Source organism: Balaenoptera borealis, assembly GCF_965194805.1.
Source record: "Balaenoptera borealis genome assembly, chromosome: 15".
Lineage (NCBI taxonomy): Eukaryota > Metazoa > Chordata > Mammalia > Artiodactyla > Balaenopteridae > Balaenoptera > Balaenoptera borealis.
The window spans coordinates 76,426,792-76,450,610 of NC_138871.1; the positions used below are offsets into that span (position 1 = coordinate 76,426,792).

A 23,819-nucleotide genomic window follows, 5' to 3' on the forward strand; every position below is an offset into this window, starting at 1 on the left:
TCCACAGCCTCAGCCTTACTCTCAGCTCCCATAGCTTTGTGACCCCCGCATCAGGGTCTCCAGCCAGGCCTGCCTCCCGGGGGCCAGAGCCACAGTCACCTCAATGTCCCCACGCCCTCAAACACCACCTGTCCAACACAGAACTCATCATCCCACCCAAAATGTGTCCCTCCTCCAGGTGCCCTGCCCCAGAGAATGGACCACCGTCCGGCTACTCCCAGGAGCTGAACTGAAGCAGCGTCTCGACTCCTCCCGCCCACGTGCGCTCGATTCCATCTTATCCAGTTCCAGTTCCTAAGTCTCTGTCTCACCTGTGCCCTCTTCTCCACCTGGGGGGCCCTCAGGCTAATTTGTGCCACCACTGTCCCCAGTCTGGATTGTTCTGCAGTTCTGCTCCCCTTCCCACCTCCAGCATCACATGTTCCAAACCGATGTCAGCAGCAGAGCTGGTCGGGCCACTCCGATGTTTGCAGTCCCACGGTGGCCTCGAGTTGGCCTCAGGGTCAGCGTGAAGCCCTCAGCCTGGCGCACATGGCTCTCTATGCCTGTCTTCCCCCTTGAGCTCCCTCCCCAACTTGTTCCCTGAATTGTTTCTTCTTGTCTTCAGGACTTCATAGATGATATTCCTTCCACTCCATCCTATTCCTTCTTATCTCTTCAGGTTAACCTTGGACTTTGGCTCCTTCAGAGTGTCCTCTCTGACCCCTACCCCACCCTGAGTATAAGGGCAAAGAAGCTCGCTGAGGGCAGCGACTGCGCCTTGGTCACTGCACTCTCAGCGCCCAGCACATGGTCTATGGCCCACAAGTGTCTGTGCGGTGGTGACCGCTTGACTGGCTGGCCCTTCCCAAGGGCTGCACTGCGCCGGACCCCTGGGGTGCCGAGGCTAACACCCTTTCTGCCTTCTTTGAAGTGGGGCGTGTCAATTTAAACTAGACACGGGGGCCGTCTGCTACCTCAAACTCTGCCCTGCAGACAGACAGACGGGCAGGGGGGCAGGCAGAGCAGACAGCAGACGGGGTGCTCCTGCAGCCCTTTCACTCACTCATCCTTCTGTTCATTATTGCTCGTCTTGTCTACAAACAAATTTGAAACAAGCCATTCAAGCATATGAACATATATATTTATTAAGAGATAAAGTGGGGAAAGTGATTCATTTTTCAAAACTTTTCACTGTAGGATTTCTTCACGAAAATCTGACTCCAATACAGATAATAACGATGCTGGTGGGGTGGTGGGTGGGAAGCCGAGGTCCACAGGGACACTGTGCTGTCCCTCCTGTAGGAAACACGGTGCACATTACCCCATCGCGCATCTGACGCCGCTAAGCCCAGCTTCTGCTGTTCTCTGTCAGTGGGGCTCTCATGGACAGAGCATAGAATACCGGTGGCGATTTGCACTTTTCTCCTGGCCCTGTTTCCAGACTGAGCTTTTCTCTTTCTGGGCCACTGTGGCAGGTGACACAACCTCTGTTTCTCACCCCATGGACAGTTGAATCTCTGATGAGAGGGTCTATTATGTCTGGCGCACCTCTACCCCTAAGCCTTCTCTGAGGGAAACTGGCCCCCTGACCTCACTGCTCTGGCCCCAGCTGTGGACCCAAAGGCAGCCATCAGAGGCAGGCCAGGGGCCCCGTCACCTCCCAGGCAGTGGCTCCCTGAAGACCCTGAAGAGAGGGTCGGAAAGGGGAAGCTGAGGGAGCAGGTCCGTGGGCGCGCCGTGGGAGCACAGAGCTGCAGCGTCCTAGCCACTAAATGGCTGCAGAGCCTCCACAGGGCCCAGAACACGGGCCCAGCTCAGTAGATAATGTTGAATGAATGAACGAACAACTGAACGAATGAATGAATGGAAAGGCCACGAGGGATTGAGGAGAGTAGTTTTGTGATGGAGTCTGACTTGTAGCAGAAGCAGAGCAGAGAGACCTGTCTTTTTAGTCGCTAAACATTAGAGCAACACAAACATTTGCACTGATTAAATGTCACTATGGGCCAGGACCGGGGCTAAGTGTCTTACAGGTATAATTGCAAAGGGCTGGGACATTGGTTGACCAGAGTTCCAGGGCGGTGCAGCTGGGGCAGGGGGCTGGTTTTTTGGGAAAATTCAGTCAAGCAGAAGCCCACCTCCTCTTGCCAGGGAGCAGCATGGGGAGCGGGTGTCGTTAGGAGGCGAGGAAAGGAGGAGTGGGTGCGTGGAGAGATGGGTCTGCACACACAGAGGGGGAGAGAGCTTTTGCAGCTCTCTGGGAGGGAAACTTTGGGCCACAAAGACCCTCTCCTTGACCAAACTTTAGGCTCCTCTGAGCCCTCTTCTCAGATGGGCCTTTGACCTTGGCCCCTGCCCAGTTTTTGGCCTGCCCAGCCCAGCCTTAGCAAGAATCCTGCTAAGTCAGTTTAGAGAGGATCCCCACCCTTGATATCTGATCACCCTTGGTCTCTGATCAAGGTCCTCATCCCCTGCCTTGGATGTCTAAGCCCTTGGCCTGCTTTCAGCAAGAATCCCCCTACCCTTGTGGGCCCCTCCCTGCTCCGTGGCCATCAACCCCACTGTCTGCTGTATTCAGGTGAGCCTGAACTCTCTCCCCGTTGGGTCAGTCTTGACCCCTGTTGCCATAGTCTTGAATAAAGTCCTCCTTACTGTTTTAACAAGCGTCACAACAACATTTCCTTAGTGAGCGAGAAGAAAGACACAGAGTTCTCAGAAGCTTTTGTTGGGAAGGCCCTGCAGGCCGTTTCACAGAAAGCCACTGGAAGGCCTCAGGGGTCAGGCTGATTTGGATCACCTGGATCATTTGGTTTCTTTGGATCACCACCTGTCGCTCTACAGAGGGGTCTGATTTATCTTGTTTTCTGGACTCTCCTAACTTCTCTCCGAACAACCCTGGGGCCGTGATCACCGCTGCGTTGTTTCGCCGGCGTTCCCCCCAAGTTAGGAGAACCAAATAATTTCAGGAGTGTCTGATCTGGGACACTCTGGGCACTCCTAGGAGTGAAACGGGCGCTGTCACTACTAACGCTGGGACATCAGACCCAAACTTCTGGATGGTTCAGGACACTCGGGCGCGGGGAACGCCCTCAGCTCGGCCGGGGCCTCCAGCAGCGACGAGCCCGCGCAGGACGCTCAGCCCTGAGTCTCCGCCCAGAGTTCCAGAAAGGCTCCGCCTGCGGCCGAGCGCGGCAGCCACTAGGCGGCGGGCCAGGGCCCGGGACGCGGCGACGCCGGCGCCCGCGGGTCTCGTGACCGCGCGCCCCGCCCGGAGCTTCGCCGTCATGCAGTCCCCGGCGGTGCTCGTCACCTCCAGGTGAGCCAGACCCCGCGCCCGGCGTTGCGTCTCGGGCAACGTGGAGTCGGGTGCACGGGAGCCGCGGCCCGATGCGCCCGGGGCGGAGGAGCCGGCGGAGGCGGCCGGTCCCGACGATCCCGCCCGCCACCCGGCGTTCCCAGCGCGCTGGCCGTTGACCTGGGCTCGGCCCCTCCACTGCCCAGCGGGAGAGGCGGGCGGCGGCGAGTCCCCCTCCCCCCGCCCCCCCCCCATTTTACAGATGGGGAAACTGAGGTCCCTAGAGGGTAACGAACTCACCCAAAACCCAGTGGAAGGCCTGGACTGGCTGGTCCCGGCCAGCAGGCAAAGGGAGGGCTCTCCTCCCCCCTTCACCTGTCACCTCCACCTGTCTTCCTTTCTTTTCGAAGATCTAGTTATGCATCCTGTCCGCGCTCACCGTGCGCGAGGCCCCGGGCACGGCACTGGGGACGGGGTGAATGAGGCAAGGCTCGGCCCTGCGGGGGAAACGGGGATGAACGCAGACCCTCGGGGGACAGATGCTGCATGGGGGGTAGTGGGTTCAGGTTGCCATGGGAACACAGGTCCGGAGGTAACCCCGGCTTCTGGGAGGGGGTGCCTGAGGCCCCCCTGCTGCGGGAGGAGTGGAGGTTAATCAGGTGAAGGGGAGAGAAGAGGGGGCAGCTGCTCAAACAGGTAGCTCAGGAAAAGTGCAATTACCGCAAAGGCCTGCGGAGGGTCTCTGGAGGCAGAGGATGCAGGGTGGGCCCACCCTGACCCAGGCCTGGGGGACCCAGTGCAAGACGGATCCTGGAAAGGCTGGGATGGTCATGGTTTTACTCTTTCCCCCTTTCTAACATCTGTCAAGTGACTCACTGCAAGTATTTTAATCCACTCCACCCTTGTTCCCCCTACCCAGCATCTTGGGCTAAGACATCAGTCTCTTGCATAAATGAATGTTATTTTTCCAGCAGTAATCTGAACATCCCTGTGGCTTCAGGTCTAGAAAAGTATGTAGGATTCTTTAAGGGAACCCTGATATCAGAACCGGCTCGGTCTCCTCTGCATGGTTGCTGGTCGTGTCCTCGCTGGTAGAAGAGGTTTCCCCAGGGCCACCTGCATCACCTCCTCTCCCTGAGCCTCAGTGTCCTTTCCTGCAGAAAGGAGCTTTGAGGTTGGCAGGTGTGAGCAGGGCCAGCAGCAGACCAGTGGGGGTGTGACCTTTGTGCCCGCAGCCTGGGAAGGGGCTGGGTGGCTTCCCTCACTGCCCCACCTGGGCAGGGCTCCTTAACAGATGCGGATGCTGGCGGTGAAGGCCAGGAGAGTGGTTCTAGGATACAGTAGTGAACAACACAAAGTCCCTCTCGTGAGCTTTCGTGGGGCAGACGGACAATAGGTAAATATATGGTGTGTCAGGGATGATAAATGCTGTGAAGGAAAATAAAGTGGTAGGGAAATAGGGTGCTAGGAGGAGTGAATGCTGTTTTATATGGTGTGGCCCAGGAGTGTCTTTCTGACGGAGAGTGGCAGTTGGGCAGACTCCTGGCAAACGCAAGAGAAATCTTGAGAAAGAGTGTACCAGGCAGAGGGGACAGCAGGAGCCAATGTCCTGGGGCAGAGAGGTGCTTGGGCACCAGCGAGGAGGCCAGGGTGGCTGGAGTGCCGTGAGCCGCGGAGAGCGTTAGGTGATGTGGTGCAGAGCTGGGGGCTTGGAGGCCGGGGACAGTCAGGACAGGCCTCCCAGGCTGAGGTGAGGCTCTGGGCGAGGTGGGACCTGGCACGGATTTCACAAAGGTCATGTGGCCGCTGTGTTGACAGAAGGTAGGTGAGCAGGGTGCAGCAAGGAGACCGTTCAGGCAGTGATCCACGTGAGAGCTGATGGTGGCAGAGGGGTTGCGAAATGTCTGGGTTCTGGCTGTATTTTGACGGTACAGCTTTCAGGGTTTGCTGATGATTAGATGTGGGCCGCGAGAACAAGAAAGAGGAGTCACGATTGACTGCAAGTTCCTGAGTTGACTGCAAGTTGACTGAGTTCCTGAAAGAGGGAGGTTGCAATGGACCGAGTCGGGTGACTATGGATGGAGCAGGTTTAGGAAGGTGAGAATCACCGTGTGTCTGGACACGTTCATGAAGAAGCTTGTTGACAGCCAAGTGGAGATGTCGGGCAGGCAGCTGGGAGAAGGAGTGTGGCCTTGAGGGGAGAGTCCAGAGCAGAAAGAGGAATGGAGGACCATCCAGGGAAGCTGAGCAGGAGTGGCCAGGGAGGGTGGAGAACGGAGAGAGAGTGGGGGTCCCGGGAGCAACGAAGACAGAGTTTCAAGGAGCAGAGAGGGACGGTCAGGTGCCGTTGGAGTAAGAGGAGAGGGAGAATTAACCTTAGGGCTTAACCACGTGGAGCAGTTTCAGCATCACATGACAGCTGTTAGAAATGCAGATTCTCAGGCCCTGCCCCCGACCTGCTGCATCAGAAGCTGCATATTGACAAGATCTCCAGGCAACTTGGAGGCACTTTACCGTTTGAGAAGTTTGGTCTGGGGCATAGGTGGGCAAACTACACCCATGCGCCAAATCCTGCCCACCACTTACTTTTGTAATAAAGTTTATGTACTGTCTAGCTGCTTTCGCTCTCCAACGGCTGAGTTGAGTAGTTGTAATGGAGACCCTATGGCCTGCAAAGCCTAAAATATTTACTGTCTGGCCCTTTACAGGAAAAGTTTCCTTGGGGGCCTAGGGGAGTGGGAGAGAGAGTGGGTTAGGCTCAGGTGCGTGGGAGTCCCCCGGAAGACTTGCTAACATGAAGACTGATTCAGCACCCTGGGTCTGCCACTCTCCCAAGTTCCCAGGTGATGCTGATGCTGCAGGGGCCGCACTTTGAGAACCCCAGGCTCTCAAAGCCCCAGGTCGAGACCGAGGTGGGGTTGCCAGGCCCCACGCTGGAGCTTGCAGGTTGTGGCCGTGAATTTCAGGTGGGACCAGTCAGCACGTCTGTGCATTTATCCCAGTGATGTGCAGCTGCCGGACACAGGTGCAAGGGACGCGGAGAACGGGAGGGTTTAGGGGCGAGGGCAGGGGAGCTGAGGCCAAGGGCGTGATCCCAGCAGTGGGGCGGCGCGACAGGACGGTGGGGGAGGGGACAGTAGAAGGGGGGAGGGGTCACGGAGGCAGGTCCTGGAGGAGCAAGCTGGGCTGATAGGAGGTGCCAGTCAGCGGGGAGGGGGCGGCAGCCTGGAGTGAACCCTGCCTCCACCTCTGACCTGCTGAGCCCAAGGACAGGTGACTCCCCTCTGTGTCTGTTTCTCTGACTTTAAGTGGGTCTGAGTGGTAGTGACCCTCGGTAGGGCTGAGGGCGGCAGGAGTGTCTTAGACAGGCAGGTGCTTAGAACAGAGCCCGGTAGCACGGCAGCTTCACGCCCGCCTCTCGACTTCAGTCCCCTCTGCTCTCCTGTGCTCCTAACAGTAACACCGGCGCAGCGCCAGGAGCAACCGGGTCTGTACCTGGTGCAAGGCCAGGAACGCTCATTTGGTTACTGGCAAAAGGAAAAGAGGGCTGATTGGTGTTTTTCCGTCTCGCAGATATGTTGGGTTCATTCAACACCTGCCTGAAGGCAGGTTCGCCCGGGCCTTTCTAAGTGATTGATGCTCATTTTCGCATGCCTTACACCCTGTGAAAATGTTTGTGTGTGTAGGGGTTTGAATGCTTAGTAGTATGTGGCTACGTGGTGGGCTGTCCTCCCAGTTGGTGACAAATGCCATCATGGTGACAGTGTCACATGCTTGGTGTGGAAAGGGGAGGAGTGTAGTGCTGGGGGCAGGGTGTCATCTGATGGATTGGGATGTAGTTGGAGAGAGGGAAAGGGCCTCACCCCAGACACAGTCTTAGCGCCAGTAGCCCCACCCCTCGGGCCCTCCCCTTTCCTATCTTCTGAAAGTCCCGCCCGGCACATAGTAGGTCTCGACCCTGATAACAGTATGTGGGGCATATCCTGTCATAGGTGCTTGTGTGATGTATGTTTGTGTGCATGGGTCTCCATTATACCCTTACATAGAATGAGGAATACATTTAACCTTTTTTCTCACCTCGGAGGAAACATTTCATAACTTCTTAGCTCATCGTGTGATTCATTACGTTTGTATAGCATTTAAAAATCCTCCAAGAGCTGTAATGTTTTGCTGAGTATCCTCTCAAAGCCTCATACAGCAGGCCTTATCAGTGCCTTGCAGAGGCCCCAGGGCAAATGATGGCCTGGTATCCAGTGCCCTTTCCATCTTCCCCCAGCTGGGTTCTGTAGCAGCTCTGCTGCTCTCTGGTTAGCTGAAGAGATGCATTTCTCTCTCCGGATTCCTGGTGGGGTTTCATTCCTGTATTGTGTGCCCAAAGCCAGGCACTTCCCTTGGTTTGAATAGAACCCCTGGAGTGCCATCCCCACAAATCCCGCAGGAGCTCTTGTGCTGGGTTTTTGTCAGACACCTAGCTGTCTGTGATTTTCCGTGAGCCCCATCTTCTCTGCTGTCACCTGTTTTCCTGCTGGGGACAGCCCATTGTTCCTGGGTGACCCAAAGGCAGGGCCCAGGCTTGGGGCCTGGGAAGCCAGGCTTTATGAGGGGCTGGCCTGCAGCGGGGTGGGGAGCCAGGGCCACAGAGAGTGGCCAGTGGAGCAGGCTTGCACCCAGCCTGCTGGGCCATCTGAGGTCTGGCCTGCATTTCACTCAGGAAGCCTGCTGACTTGAACCTGAGCTTCTTTTGCCTTCTTTCCCTTTGGCAGGCGAGTTCAGAATGTCCACACAGGCCTGGACCTGACCGTGCCCCAGCACCAGGAGGTACGGGGCAAGATGATGTCAGGGCATGTGGAGTACCAGATCCTGGTGGTAACCCGGCTGGCTGCATTCAAGTCGGCCAAGCACAGGCCTGAGGATGTCGTCCAGTTCTTGGTGAGCTGGGGGCTCTGCCAGGATGCTCCCGAGGGTGCCCAGGGTCCGGGGGTCCAGCTGGGCAGACACACCTGCTGCCAGGGTGCAAGTAGCATCGGGGTGCGAGCAGTGCTCTAGCCAACGCTCACTCGGCCTGACAGTGCCAGAGCGTTTTGGTGGTAAGGACACCGGTGAACCAGATGCTTGCAGTCTGTGGGGAGACAGACCTGTAAAGAGACAGGAGCCCAAGGGGAGGGGAGGACTGTGGGAGTGTAGAGAAGGGGCACCTAACCCATCCTAGGGAAAGGGTTCTGGAAGATGTCTCGGAAGAGGTCAGGGCTGAGCTGTGTTTTGAAGAGCAGGTGGAGACATCAGCATTACGGCGGATGAGACACTCCCTTTGTCACTCCCCTTCAGTCTGCAGCCAGTGAAACATCCCAAACAGTCTCGCACATCTGTCCATCTAGAGGTGGGCGGACTGGAACGGAGGCGGAACTGAGGGAACAGTGGAGGTGGTGTGTGCAGTCCCAGATCCCCAGCCCCAGAGGCCGAGCCCGTGGCCCCAGGGAACCCAGCCGCATCAGGGAGGCGGCACGCACAACGCCAGCCTCCGGGCCTCAGCCGCGCCTGCAGCCACAGGGAACTGGGCAGCAGGGCCTGCAACACCGTCCCTCCAGTTGTAGAGCTGCCCACAAGTGTGGCCCCCTCTCCCCGACCCACAGTGGCGGCATCCCTAAACCTGACGACCCCAGACACGGCAGAGGTGCCCAAGACCCCAGCTCCACCCCGTCCAGTGGAAGCAGAGCCTGTGACTCAAGATCCTGGACACAGCAGAAGTGCCCACCACCCCGCTGACCCAGGCAGCGACAACAGTGACAGCAGCAACCATGGAGGCACAAGCGGTGACAATGCGGGCACCAGGCAGCACCTCTGACAAGGGCAGTGGAGGCTGGAAAGTGCCAATCCTCTAATATAACCAGAGGCAGTTCAGGTAAGAGAAACCAAAAACTTGTGCTGTAGCGCCACCTAATGGAAAAGAAAAGAAAAGAAAAGCCTCTAACTTGTTGAATAGTTGGAATCAAGTTTACAAAAAAAAAAGCTTTACCTAAAGAAGAAAGGTGTTTGCTGCTTCAGATGTACCAGCAGAGGAGCAACTCATCCAGCACCATGAAGAACCACAGTAACACTGCATCACAAAGATAAAATGGTGATTCTCCAGAAACCAGATTTAAAGTCACAGAACAGTGCAATCTGAGAGAGAATTCGAAATAACTGTCAAGAAGAAGCTCAGCGGACTATAAGAAAACTCAGAAAGGCGGTTCAGTGAACGTCAGGGATGAAGTTAATGAACAGAAGAAATACTTTACCAAAGAGACTGGAACTCTAAAAAAGAACCAAACAGAAATTCTGGATCTGAAGAACTCAGTAAGCAAGATGAAGAGTGCATCAGAAAGGATTGGAAATAGAGCAGACCATATGGAAGAGAGAATTAGCCAGTTCAAAGATAGAAATCTAGAAATGATACAGTTAGAAGAGGAGGGAGAATTAAGATCCAAAACAAAAAGAGAGAGAAAATTCTATGAGAATTATCGAAGTCCTTTAGGAAGGGCAACATTAGGATATTGGGTGTCCCGGAAGCAGGAGAGAGAGATAGAGATAGAGATAGATTCAATACCCATTTATAAAAACTTTCAATAAAATGAGTATAGAAGGAATGTACCTCAGCATTAATAAAGGCCATATATGACAAACCTACAGCTATCCCTGTAGGGTCAAGAATAAGACAAGAATTCTCACTCTCGCCACTCTTTTTTTTTTTTTCTTTTTCTGCCCCTTCTTTTCCCTTCCCCCCTCCAGCCCACCAGGCTCCACTCACTCTCCACTCTTATTCAACATAGTACTGGAAGTCCTAGCCACAGCAGTTAGGGAAGAAAAAGAAATAAAAGGCATGCAAATTGTAAAAGAAAAAAGTAAAGATTTCACTGTTTGTGAATGACATGATTTTATATATAGAAAACCCGAAAGATGCCACCAAAAACTATTAGAAATAATAAATGAATACAGTAAAGTTGCAGGGCACAAAATCAACACACAAAAATCTGTTGTGGACTTCCCTGGTGGCACAGTGGTTAAGAATCCGCCTGCCAATGCAGGGGACACGGGTTCCAGCCCTGGTCCAGGAAGATCCCACATGCCGCGGAGCAACTAAGCCCGTGAGCCACAACTACTGAGCCTGTGCTCTAGAGCCCGCGAGCCACAACTACTGAGCCCGCGAGCCACAACTACTGAGCCCACATGCCACAACTACTAAAGCCCACTCACCTAGAGCCCATGCTCTGCAACAAGAGAAGCCACCACAGTGAGAAGCCCACGCACCGCAACAAAGAGTAGCCCCTACTCGCCCCAACTAGAGAAAGCCCGCGTGCAGCAATGAAGACCCAACACAGCCAAAAATAAATAGATAAATAAGTTTATTTTTTAAAAAAGTCAGTTGTGTTTCTGTGTGCTGACAATGAGCGAGCAGAAAGAGAGTTAAGAAAACAATCCCATTTACAGCCACCACAGTAACAACAAATGCCCAGGAATAAATTTAACCAAGTACACTGAAAACTATAAGGCATTGTTGAAAGAAATTGAAGAAGACACAAACAAATGGAAAGATATTCTATGCTCATGGATTAGAAAAATTAACATTGTTAAAATGTCCATATTACCTAAAGCAATCAACAGATTCAATGCAATCTCTATCAAAATCCCAAGGACATTTTTCACAGAAAGAGAACCAAAAAATCTAAAATTTATATGGAACCACAAAAGACCCTGAATAGTCAAAGAAATCTTTTTTCTTGGGAAAAAAGAACAAAGCTGGAGGTATCACACTCCCTGATTTCAAACTGTATTACAAAGCTGTAGTAATCAAAACATCATGGTGTTGACAGAAAAACAAATACATAGATCAATGGAACAGAATTGAGAGCCCAGAAATAAATCCATACAAATGGACAATTAATTTATGACAAAAGGAGCAGAGAACATACAATGAAGAAAGGATAGTCTCTTCAATAAATGGTTTTGGGTAAACTGAACAGCCACATGCAAAAAATGAGACTAGACCACTATCTCACACCATACATAAAAATCAACTCAAAATGAATTAAAGACTTGAATGTAAGACCCAAACCATAAACTCTCAGAAGAAAACATAGGCAGGATTAGCTTTGACACCAGTCTTAGCAATATCTTTCTATATGTGTCTTCTCAGGCACGGAAAACAAAAAGCAAAAATAATCAAATGGGACTACAGCAAACTAAAAAGCTTCTTCACAGCAAAGGGAGCCATCAACAAAGCAAAAAAACAAGCTTCCGAATGGGAGAAGATAAAACTCATATATCTGATATTACGCATTTTAATAGTATCCAAAATATGTAAAGGACTCATAGAATTCAACAACAAAAAACCAAACAATCCAAGTTAAAAATGGGCAGAGGAGCTGAATAGACATTTTTACAAAGAAGACATACAGATGGCCAACAGGCACATGAAAAGATGCTCAACATCACTAATTATTAGGGAAATGCCAGAGTTAGCTATCGCTTCACTCCTGTTAGAATGGCTATTATCAAAAAGGTAAGAAATGACAAATGTTTATGAGGGTGTGGAGAAAAGGGAACCCTCCTACACTGTTAGTGGGAATGTAAATTGGTGCAGCCACTATGGAAAATAGTATGGAGAGTCCTTAAAAAATTAAAAATAGGGAATTCCCTGGCAGTCCAGTGGTTAGGACTCCACGCTTTCACTGCCAAGGGCCCGAGTTCAGTCCCTGGTTGGGGAACTAAGATCCCACAAGCCGCGTGGCGTGGCTAAAAAATAAAATAAATAAATAAATAAATAAATAAATAAAAATAGAACTGCCATATCATCCAGCAATTTCACTTCTGGGTATTTATCCAAAGAATACAAAAACACTAATCTGAAAAGATATATGCACTCCTATGTTCATGGCAGCACTGTTTACAATAGCCAAGACATGGAAACAACCTAAGTGCCCATCAGTGGATGAACGGATAAAGAAGTTGTGGTCCTTATATACAATGGAATACTACTCAGCCATAAAAAGATGAAATCTGCCATTTGCAGCAACACAGATGGACCTTGAGGGTATCCTATTAAGTCAGGCAGAGAAAGACAAATACCGTATGATTTCACTCATGTGTGGAATATAAAAAATTAAAAACAAAATGTGAACAAACCAAACAAAGCCAGGTAGATACAGGGAACAGAGTAGCGGTTACCAGAGGGGAAGGGGCAGAGGGGAGGGTGAAATGGGTAGAGGGGGTCAACTGTATGGTGATGGATAGAAACTAAACCTTTGGAGGTAAGCACACCATAGCATATACAGAAGTAGAAATGTAATGTTGTACACATGAAACTTGTATAATGTTATAAATCAGTGTTACTGCAATAGAAAAAAAAAAATTTAAAAAGCAGATGGAGCTAAGAACAGTGGAAGGAGAGAAGGGTGCCACCGGCAGAAGGCACAGCCTAAGCAAAGGCACAAAGGCTAGAAACAGGGCATCGTGTGGGGAGCTGTGAGCAGCTGAGTGTCGTCCCGGATGAAGTGGGAGAAGAGGAGGGCGATGACGGGCAGGATCCAGGTCATGGAGGGCGTGCAGGGAGCCCGACCTGTCTGGCAGTCAGGCAGGAGCTTTAAGCAGTGGAATGACATGGTCCTGTTGTCTCTCACTGCCTGTCTGGTGGAGAGTGGAGTTGGATTGGAAGGAACAGGGCAGGGGACAGGGAGCCCGGTGAGGAGGCTGGTAGAGTAATGCCCCAGGTGGGGGGCTGGGAGCAGGCCAGCGGTGGGTGCTACAGGAGGGAGGGAGAGAGTTGAAAGTATTTCCAAGGTGACATGCACATAATTAACTGACTGACTGTTTCTACCCACTGAAATAAAGGGCTCCGGCGGAGGGGCAGGTGGAAGGAGGACGTTTCCAGTGTGAAGTGTTTGCCTGATGGATACATGAGGCTGGAACTCGGGGCGGGGTCAGGCCCAAGGGGCTGCTTTGGGAGGCATCCGCTTGCAGGTGATGCTGAAAGGCTGCGAGCAGATGAAGTTGCCCAGAGAGTGGATGTGGGCGTGGAGGTTCAGGCCGAGGAGGAAAGCCTGGGGACGCTAGCACCTCGGGACAGTCAGGGAGAAGGAGCCGAGGCCGAGGGAAGAGAGGGGGTTTCAGGGGCTTGAGAATTTCAGGAAGGGGCAAGATCACAAACTCACTCATTTAGTATTTACCTTTGGCTTCTTGTAAAAAGGTCTGGAGATGTGCCCAGGAGAGACAGGCCACAGGATTGTGAGAGAAAGTTAAAATGAGCAAGGGTCCTGCGGTTCAGAGCAGAGCAAGGGGCTGGTTTGTTCTGAGTCTCCTGGCAACCAAGACAGAAAGGCAAGAGTGAGTTTCCCAGCCCTGGTGACCTATCAGAAGAGACACCAGATTCTTTTTTTTTTTTTAATTTCTGTTATAATTTCTAATGTGGGAAATAGCAATAACTACAGCTCACATAAACAGAAGTTCTTTGGGGTCCTCAATAAATTTGTAATGGGATCTTGATACTAAAATGTTTAAGATCAGCTGGATGAGGTAATAAATCCCCATTAAAAAAGAGAAAGTCAAATCCCATTATCAGAAGAGAATAAGAAGGATGGATTTAAAATTGAAATGAACAAGTCAATGTTGTAGTTAAAGGAAGAGAGAATTCAGAAAGAAAAAAAGATATTTTTAGTAAGATTAAGAAAAAACGTAATGTTTTAGGCAAAAGATCCATATGGCTATGCACACTTTTAACTTCATCAAACAAGGCCGACTGTTTTCCAGAGGTCACTACCAGCCAGCAGATAGTGTAATGCCCCTGTTTCATATGCTCACTTATACTTGATATTGTCTGACATTTTGATTTTGTGAATCTTGTATTGATAGGTGTTAGCCTGCATTTCCTTGATTACTAATGTGGTTGAATAATATCTTTTCAAATGTTTGTGAAACATTGTTTCTTCTGTGGAATTCCTTTTGAACCATTGGCTGTCTTTTTCTTACTATGTATAGGAATTCTTTATATATTCTTTATATTTATTGCATGACAAATATCCTTTTCCAGTTTGGAGACCCCAGCTTCTAAGGGATAAAAGTTTATGGCACAGTTCTTTCATTAAGAGACATTCAACACGTCCTGGAAAGTGTCTAAAAGATTGTGATGTTTTTTGTTTGCTTCTTGGACAGACTCTTGTTGAGAACCAAGGTGTAATGTAATGGCAGATGATGGTTCTGGGTCTGCTTTGTTCTGCTGGGTGATTTGCAGCTCCTGGTAGTCTGACTTGACCCAGATGGAGCTCAACGCACCCATGTTTTTCAGGGACAGGAGCAAAGAGGAAAATATCTGAGACCCACGTCCGTGGGTGAGACAGAGAGGCAGCACTCGGGGGCCCTTGATAAGGTGCTGGCTGGCCTTATGAGCGAGGGTGTGTGGGGACTTCTTTGACACCTCCATGTGTCACACCAGTGCCTCTTTCTCCTGACCAGTGACCCCCTTGCCCTGCGGGTAGCTGTGTGCACAGGTGCCTGTGCGTGGAGGTTCTTCCCAAACATTTTGAACCACCTGCGAGGGCAAAGAACACGTTGACTCCCTATGAGATCTAGGGGTGTAACCCCACACCTGAACTTTCTTTGAAGTTTCACGATTTAGCTTTAAGAAACTAATGAGCATTTTGCGTTCCACTCCTCAAAAGGAGTAGAAGCCCGTGCTTTGGAACACTGGTGAATGTGGGCCCTGCGTGGGGTGGCACCCAAGACTTAAAGCTCCCCGGCTGCCTACGCTGTCAGTGCCCTGGAGACCCACAGCTCCCAGAAGCCGGGTCCTGGTGGGTCTGGTGGCCAGGCCTGCATGGAGCAGTCAGGCCAGCAGAGGGCGCTCTGCCCCCACCTGGTGGAGTCTTGGGTTCTCGGGACCACTAGGAGTTGGAGCCTGCGTCACTTTTGTGAAAGGATGCTCTTACCTTTCCTTGAGAGCTGTTCGCAGGAAAGCTCCCAGGCCAGGCTCTGTGTTGACAACTGCAGGCCACAGTCCCCTGTCCCAGATAACTCCCCAGGGGGCGTTCCTGAAGTCCCCCAGTGCCCCAGCCACCTGCCAGCATCTGGAACCCTCACGGGCTGGGGGCCCTGAGGATGATGCAGGTTAGCTGGGGCTGCGTGCTCCAGCAGAGCTGTGCGATGGGGCTGCCAGGTGTCCCTTGTCTGAATGCATCCAGGCGCCTCACAGCCCATCAGCTACACCAGTGCTTCAGTGGTGTGCTGTGTTCATGGCCCTGGCTTGGGAGAAGTGGGAATATCTGTCTTCATAATCGATGCTCCCACGGAGGAGTTGGGGAGACTGGCCACACACGCGGGGAGCGCACAGAGGAGTCTAAGACAAGGGAGGACGCTGGGCTGTCGGTGGGGCGTGGCGTGGGGTGAGTGGCTCTTCTCTGAGCGCCTGTGTTGGCTCCTACAGCCCACAGTGATGGCAACGGCCCGCTGTGCTACCGCTGCTCCCTTAACTGGAGACCTGGAGCCTCGGGGGCAGAGACCACACTGAGTGTGCTCATACAGAGTAAACGCACAGCAAGAGCTTGATAGTGAGTGGACGAGCCCTAAGCTGCGGTGGGAGTTCTGGGGAAAGATCGAGAGGCGGTAGCTGTCAGCCCTCAGCTCTGCAGGAAGCCAGGTACCCCAGGATGACTCTGACGGCCGAGGACCACCTTCCAGCGGACCCCCTGGCCTGCTTCCCCAAGGTCCCGGTGTGCCGTGGGCTCCTGGCTGGCACCAGGGCCAGAAACCAGCTTTGCAGTGTCTGGTTCTCCACCAGCTGAGCACTGTAAGGTGTGGCCTTGTCAGAGGCAGCCGCTAGTTCACGGGACGGTGACCCTGCAAAACGCTGTCCCGTTGTTGCAGGAAGATGACCGAACAGGGGCCAGACTGTGAGGTCACCCTGCTAACGCACTGAAGGCCCAGAATGGAGGTATAAGTCACGGTCACCTGCAGGCCAGGCCTCTGTATCAAGTGTCTCTACCCAGACCTGTGATGGTGCCTGGAACCCACCACGATGGCATCTTTCCTTTGGGCCACTAGGACTTTCAGGATTAGCACCCAGCGTTGACCAGGAGGCTTAGGAAGTGGAGCCTGAGGCAGGGAGCTGGGCGGAGGGTCCGGAGGGAGGCACAGCTTCCTGGGGCTGGTCCTAGGGGAGGACTCGCCGAAGGGCCCGGCGCCCTTGGGACCTCTGTTGGGGCGGGAGGAGCAGCCTCTCTCCTTTCCCTCCTCACTCAGGAAACCACGCGCTCCTCTCATTCCAGGTCTCCAGAAAGTACAGTGATATTGAGGAGTTGTACCAGAAACTCAGCAGTCGTTATCCGGCGGCCAGCCTTCCCCCCCTCCCCAGGAAGGTGCTCTTTGTGGGGGAGTGTGACATCCGGGAGAGGAGAGCCATGTTCGATGAGATCCTGCGCTGTGTCTCGAAGGATGCTGAGTTGGCAGGCAGCCCTGAGCTGCTAGAATTCTTAGGTACGGGAGGCTCTGTCCCAAATTCCTGAGGTCTCTGCTGGCCCAGAACTAGGCCTCCCTGCCCTGGCTTGGCGGGAGGGGGGTCCACAGTACCCCCTGCATCCCAGAAGCTTCAGCCAGGCTGTGGAGGCCCATGGGCCTTACTGCCGTGCTTGGGCCAGGGTGGTGGGTGGAAGAGGCCTGGGACCCAGCCCTGGAGGACTGACCATCTGGGTGCTGGATGGGGCTCACCCAGGGCCCTTCTCCGTAGTCTGACCCCACCCACTCCCCTCCTGGCCAGCCCCCTCCAGAGCTCCCCCCACCCGTACACACGCCTCCGCCTCCCACCAGCCAGGCCTGGGGGCCTGCAAAGTCCGGAGAAGGCTGTGCTCCCACAGCCAGGCTGGTGCCCCGGCCCCTGGGGACACCTCACTCAGCTGGTGCCCCTCACCGAGAGGTTTTGGGCGTGGCTCCCGGCAGCCCTCCCACCCGGTGATGGGAACCTCGAGCCTTCGTAGTCCAGGTCCCACGGCCCCCTGTCTTCCCGCTAGTCCTGTCTGTCGGATGGGAGTAGCCCGGCTAACAGGTGCTTGTGAGAACCACGTGTGCTAACACACGCGGAGTGCCCAGAGCAGAGCTTGCCGCGCAGGAGGCGCTGTAGAAGCGATGGCTAACGGCTCACCCCCACTCACACCTACTGGACTCAGAATGCTCCGGGCGCGTCCCCGTCCTGCACCAACACCCCGGGGCAGGGGGAGCGTGGGGAGGGCTCCCATCCGGGCGGGCGGGGCACTCACCCCATTTAACTCGTTTCCCGAGTACCGTGAATCTCCTAGCTTCCCAAGACAGATGGGAATTTTTCAAAAGAAAATTAACAGTAAATAAACCAATTAAAAAAAAAAAAAACAAGGTGGGGAAATAAAAGCAGAACAGCTGAATGCGCGGAAAGCCGAGCCTGGGTAAGACTGCAGCACCGGTTTTCTTCTCTCCTTTCCCACGCCCCCCACAAGGGTCTTCGGGCTGGGGTCTCTCCGGCCCTCCTGTCTACTGAGGTCACAGCCCTCCGCCCTTTGCCTCTCTCTGGGTCTGCGTTGACTGTAGGAAGGGGGCTGCAGCCTATCCGTAGCTGGAAGAAAACTCCCCATCTCCTGGCCCTCTCTGTTACGGGGAAGCAGGATAGGATGGTCTGACTTTCCTAGCCTCTCCATGCCTCAGTTTCCTTATCTGTAAAATGGAGGTACAGATAGGATCTCTCACGTGGGATTTTTGCAATATTTAAATGAATCCGTACCTGTAAAAATTTTTATTACGTGACGCTTATTCCATGAAGTTGAAGGTTCATGAGATTTTGAATGGGATTTTTACATTTGTCCTAAATGAAATAACAAAGCATAATATAATGCAACGTAATCATTATCACTTAGTTCTACATACTATTGTCAGTATACATATTACATCCTACGTGCCAGGCACTCTGTGGCATATAGGTGGCTTCTTTACCCACAGGGTCATATACTTTTTAAGTAACTGCTTTCAAAAATATGCCATTCAGTAAACTATTTAGATAGAGATAAACAAGTAGCCTAAACCCATGCTTCTCAAACCATTGTGGGGAAGGACTAACTTTTTTATTCCCAATCTGTCACAAACCGCACTCCAAGGTACTGTGGAAGTTTCTGGATGCTTGCTCCCCCTTTCTGTAGTTACCTTGTTGTGGACACCCGCCTATGGACCACGCTTTGAGAAGTGCTTCTGTAAGCCAGTTTGTAGTGAAGCCATCACAGTTGGTTCTCGAATCTTCCATGTGCTCGCTGCGCAGCCACTGAGTTCCTAGTCTCATCACCCAGACCCTCGGAGCAGGTCTCCATCCGTGGTTGGCAGAGCTCCCCGATGGGCTCCACAACTGCAAAACGTTTCTGGAACTGTTCTGTGGGAACCCACATACACTGGCTGGCTTCTGCCATCAGCCCACGGACTGTAGTCTGTCGTCCCAACAGGCCCTGGGCTGCAGAGCTTCAGGAACTGCTCCCTCTGTCTTCTGAGGCTCCCGCTTGTAACTGCTCCACCCCAGGCTTTGCCACCCCCATCCAGACCCACCATCCTGGTCCCAGGATGCTGCAGGAAGCCCCCAGCCTCGGGTGCTGGCACAGGAGCTTGCGTGCCGGGAAGTGCCTCCTCGCGTCCCCCCGGCGGTGGGTGTCAGGCGCCCTCTCTGTCTCCCTCCACAGGTACCAGATGCCCCGGGGCTGCGGATCTCAGCAGCAGAGATTTCTCTGTCCTGGACACAGACAGCCAAGCAGGGGACGACGGGGATGCTTTCGACTTCTTCCAGCAGCAGGACCGAGTGGAGGGTGAGGGTCTCCCCACGCTGGACCAGGAGGGCCAGGGTGCAGGGAAGCCCTCAGAGGAGGAGGAGGAGGAGGAGGAGGCCCTGGACCCTCTGGGCATCATGCGGTACGTCTCCCCTTCTGGGTGGGGCCCCTGCCTGGCTTTCTCCAGGCTCCTCCCTCCCTCCTGGGAGTCTGAGAAAACCGGTATCCCTGGGTTATTGCCCCTAGGGGCCTGGTACGCAGGGAACTGGCTCTCTGCTCGTCCCAACATCACCTGGGTCTTTGGGGCTCAGCCCAGGTATCTCCTGCCCCTCCCTGCCCACAGGGTGGCCCCCCCGCCCCCCAGTTCTGCACTGAGACCAGGCAGGACTGCCCCCACCCCTGACAGTTCAGCAGCCCAGGAGGCCTGGGTTCTCAGTCCAGCTCGTCGCTGACAGCCTGTGACTTGTGATGCGTGACTGGAGCTCCCTGGGCCGTGTCCCGCTGCCCTGGGGACAGGGCTGTGTACCTTGGCCCTGCCTCCCCAAGGTGGTTGTAAGGCTGGGGTGACTGGTGACCCATAAGCTGCTGACTGTGCTGGAAGGAGGTAGAGTGAGCCCCAGGGTAGACTGTGTGCCCTTTACACGTGCACACTTGCACACACACGTGCACACACACGTACACTGGAGAAGAAGAGGCAACTAGCTGTGGTCTTGATGGCCCCTTGGTGTTCTGATTCTGTCACCTTCCTGTTCCTTCTCCTTTCCTGTCCCTCTGCCTGCCTTTAGCCAATCAGTGAGCTGCTCCTGAGCCCCCACTGGGGGAGCACCCTGAGCTGGGGGGAGGGGCTGCAGGCTAGATGAGACCGGAGAGCCAGACATCTGCTCCCCAGGCCCCTCCGATGGGCACAGGCTGAGGCGTTGGGCAGGACCTCCCGACCAGAAGGAGATGAGGGGGAGCCCGACAGACTCAGCCCGCCTCCCGGGACCCTCAGTTCTTGGCCCAAATGAGCAAGAAACAAGGTGGGAACTGTTGATTTTGAGCACCTAATACGCGCCCGGCATTGTACTTTGCACTTTGTCTACTGTGTCTCGTTGACAGCCTGCCCCGCAAACAGCTGTTACTAGGCCATTTGACAGATTAAAGAAACTGACATCTGCAGAGGCCAGGTGCCTTGCCCGAGGTCAGACGGCTTGGTGGATAATGGTACTGGGATTCAAACCGAGCTCAGGGTCCTGTCCTGGACTGCGGAGCCAGACTCCCTGGACCAGAATCCCGGCAATTTACCCCTTTCCTTCAGTTTTCTGCAAGGAAAGCAGGATAACGATAGCACCCATCTTTTGCGGCTCTCATGAAAATTAAGTGAGTTAGACGTCACGGCCCCATCTTTCTGCCCCATGACCTCTGCAGAGGTGGACAGACCACAGACCCAGAGTGACGTTCTCTCTGCCTGTCTCGCAGGTCCTGTTCCAGAAAGAAATTAGAGCCAAAGAGAAATCAGGCAGGGACAAGTTCAACTTAAACAGTATGAAAAATACAGTCCAGAAAGCACTGCCCACCACCCGCGGGCCTTCCTCTCCTAGCAGGGTGTGTGAGGGTGGGCACGTGAGGACATGTGGCTGCAGGGTCGCCGTGAGACCAGCCTGGAGGGGACGAGGAGTCAGACTCGGGAAAGATCCCAGGCACTCGGGGAGACGGGGGCTGGAGACGGGGGCCGGAGCCGGAGGTCCTGCAGCTCCTTGGTGCCAGGTGTCAGGCCCTTCCAGCACCTCCCACCGCCATTGGCCTTGTCCTAGGAGGGGGTCAGCGGCCTGTAGGAGTGACAGCGAGGTTATGTCGAGAGAAGTTCGTAATAGCGGCTCCTCATCAGCCTTGTGCGACCCGAGGGCCTTGTTGGGCTGTATTTGTTTGAACTCAGCCTCTCTGTTGTTCTGAGTAACTACATGTTACTTGCTGCCAGACTGCTATGGGCTTGCGTGGTTTGTGCCAGCCTTTGGCTAAAGGACGTGCTTAGCAAAGCAGCTCCTTTTTTGGGTAGGAAAACGCTCTTTGGGGTTGGCAAGGGCCGCCTTTAATTCCCTGCTTACTCCAGTAGCAGATGGTTGGGTGAGGTGCTGGCTGTCTGGGGACCCCCTGCGCCCCAGTGCCATCCCCAGCTCTGCACTCGGGGTCCTCCTTTCTGAATCCGAGGAGAGCTGAGCACCTAAAAGGGATCCCGGAGGCTTTTGACCTCCTGCCAGTCTTTCTTTTAATACCAATGTGACAATAGTCAGTGCTGTTGTCGCCACTGGGAATAATAACAACTAACAGTTTTTGAGAGTTTATTAAATGCCAGGAACTGATTAGCATTTACATGAAGAGATATTTTCTATTCTATTTCTTTTTTTTTTTTTAAAGGTCATGACTCAACCAAATTGCTTTCCGGATCCACTGTGGGTCTGGTTTGGGAAATGGTGCCCTAGGAAGCGGGTTCTGGCATCGGGCTCGTTCTGTGTGTGAGGAAGCTGACTTTTGGAGTCAAGTAGCTCATCCAGATTCATCCAGCCCCAAATGGCAGAGTCAGGACTTGGTGTCACCTCCCTGCCCTGTCCCTGGATTCCAGTCTCCCAGCAGATTGGGAGGCAGGCAGGGCCCTAGGATTATCCCCCCTTCAGAGATGGGAAAATTGAGGACAGAGTTGCGCGGGGACCTGGCCAGTGCCTTGTGTGTGGCAAGGCCCTGCCTTGAAGCGAGGGTGTCCCCTTGGCCTCTCCTGGGACACCCAGGTGGACCTGTTGACTTCTTTGTACAAGGCTGCCGACCCGACCCTCTGGTGAGGAACATTCTGTTCTTTGCAGGAGACTAATGCTTGGTGCACATATTTCTTCACCCTGTGCCCTCAGTTCCTCTGCGGCTGCGGCTGCGGCTGTGGCATCCTTGCTCTCCCAGCCCCCCACCTCCCGAGCGCCCATCTGGGCCGGATGCCGGCCCTCCCCAAGCGGCCACGTTTCCAGGCGGCAGGCACTGGCCCTTCCTGCCGTGGCCGCGCCGGGGCGCTGTTTCTCCACTGTGGGGTTGCTGGGCGGGTGGGGGCCACGGCACAAAGCCTGGCTTTCCTTTGTCTGTAAAACCTGGTTTTGATTAGGGAAGGACGCACTGCTGCACCCTTAGAAAGTACCTCAAGATAGACAAAGCCCTCACCGCCTCCCAATCCCACGCTGCCGCGCTCCTCTTTTTGGGATTTTTGTGTGTCCCTGTCCCGGCCCGGTCCATGTAACCGCAGACATAGTACACATGGCTTTCTACACTCTGCGTTTTCACTTAATGTCCTCACGATCGGTTTCCATGTGGAACACAGTTTTCATGTTTAACTTTCTATTTTAGAGACTTCACAGTCCTGAGAAAGGTGAAGTTCTCCCGTAATAGTTCTGCCTTCTGCTGGAAATACTCTGCGAGGAACATTTTAAATCGCAACTCAAATAATGTATGATTAGTATAGAAATATTGAAAACACCGTTAAAAGCCCTTTCATCATGAAAGGTATACACTTTTGGATATTCATGTTTTATTACCAAAATGGAACCGTGTTATGTGCGCCATTCCATAATTTGCTTTTTTTCAGCTTACGTACTGGGTCTTTCTGGGTCAGCAGATAGACTTGTACACTCTTAACTTGGTGCTAGTGCCTCAGGCTGGTGTGCTGTAAATGGCATTCCCAGGCCCCTGCTGGGGGCCACTGTGGTGTTTTCCGTAGGTTTTTGCTATTACAGGCAATGAAAGAACTTGTTCATGTACGGAGTGTTTATTCTATTGAGCTTTCCCCCCAGTTACCTGACCCAGAGCAAGGTCCTGAAAGCTTCTGCTGGGGGTCTTGGTTGTGCCTCTCCAGTGAAGGGGTCTTGAAGGACTTAATTCCCCTGTGTTGGGAAGTCCTCCCTTCTTTTCCAAACCCTGCCCATCCACAAGGCCCGCTGCCCCCTCCTCTTCCCCCAGTGTCCAGGGAGCTCCCCAACCTCCAGGCCCCAGGTCCCTGAGGACCCTCAGCTTCCCGAGGGACAGGCTCGTTCCTGCACGAACACGCTTTCCTGTAAGACTGGGCTTCCTGCTGTCTGCTCAAAGGAGGGGAAGCCAGCACCCAGGGCCCTGTGCCGTGGCCTCAAGTGGTGGAGCTGGACGTTTCTTTGGAACGTGAATCACGTGTTTTGTCATAAATATTTATACAGATTTTGCTTTATCTTTCATAAAATAACCGTATGTGTTTTAGTATAAAAATATCTTGCTTCCTCTATTTGGATGGAAGTGCTACTCTGGGATGATTCTGTGGTTCTGAAGACTTCCGGCACGCTGCCAGGTTCCCCCAGATCTACTAACCCAAGATTTACTTATTTTCCCCCCAGCTTTATTGAGATAAAATTGACGTGTGACACTGTGTAAGGTTAAGGTGCACAATGTGATGATGCGATACATCTACATAGTGTGAAATGATTACCACAATAAGGTCAGCCATCGCCTCACCACCATTTCCAAGATAGAGAAGCGAGGCGACCCCCAGGAACAGGAGCTCTGCGGGGACAGCCTGGCCTCACCCCACCTCGCGAGGGGCCCCAGGAGCTGCTTCTCCTCGGACGCCTCTTGCTAAGTATTCTGGCTGTCCCTCTTGGGCTTAGGACCCCTTTAGTGTTCCAGCCCCCGCCTAGGATAGCAGAGCCCGGCCGGGAATTCTGCACTACCTGCAGCTGGTTAGAAATGCAGATTCTACCTCAGGCCCCCTCGAACCT

At 53.3% G+C, this 23,819-nt stretch overlaps 1 protein-coding gene across 1 annotated transcript in view; it reads left to right on the plus strand.

The window, feature by feature from the left end:
* The first annotated feature begins 3,149 nt into the window (after positions 1–3,149).
* HS1BP3 (HCLS1 binding protein 3) overlaps positions 3,150–23,819 on the plus strand; it is a 35,874-nt gene continuing 15,204 nt past the window's right edge. Inside the window, exons 1-4 of the mRNA XM_082358443.1 lie at positions 3,150–3,298; positions 8,041–8,206; positions 16,567–16,774; positions 18,982–19,207. Coding sequence (XP_082214569.1) covers positions 3,267–3,298; positions 8,041–8,206; positions 16,567–16,774; positions 18,982–19,207 — 632 coding nt within the window. The 5' untranslated portion in view covers positions 3,150–3,266. The remainder of the gene's footprint in view (positions 3,299–8,040; positions 8,207–16,566; positions 16,775–18,981; positions 19,208–23,819) is intronic.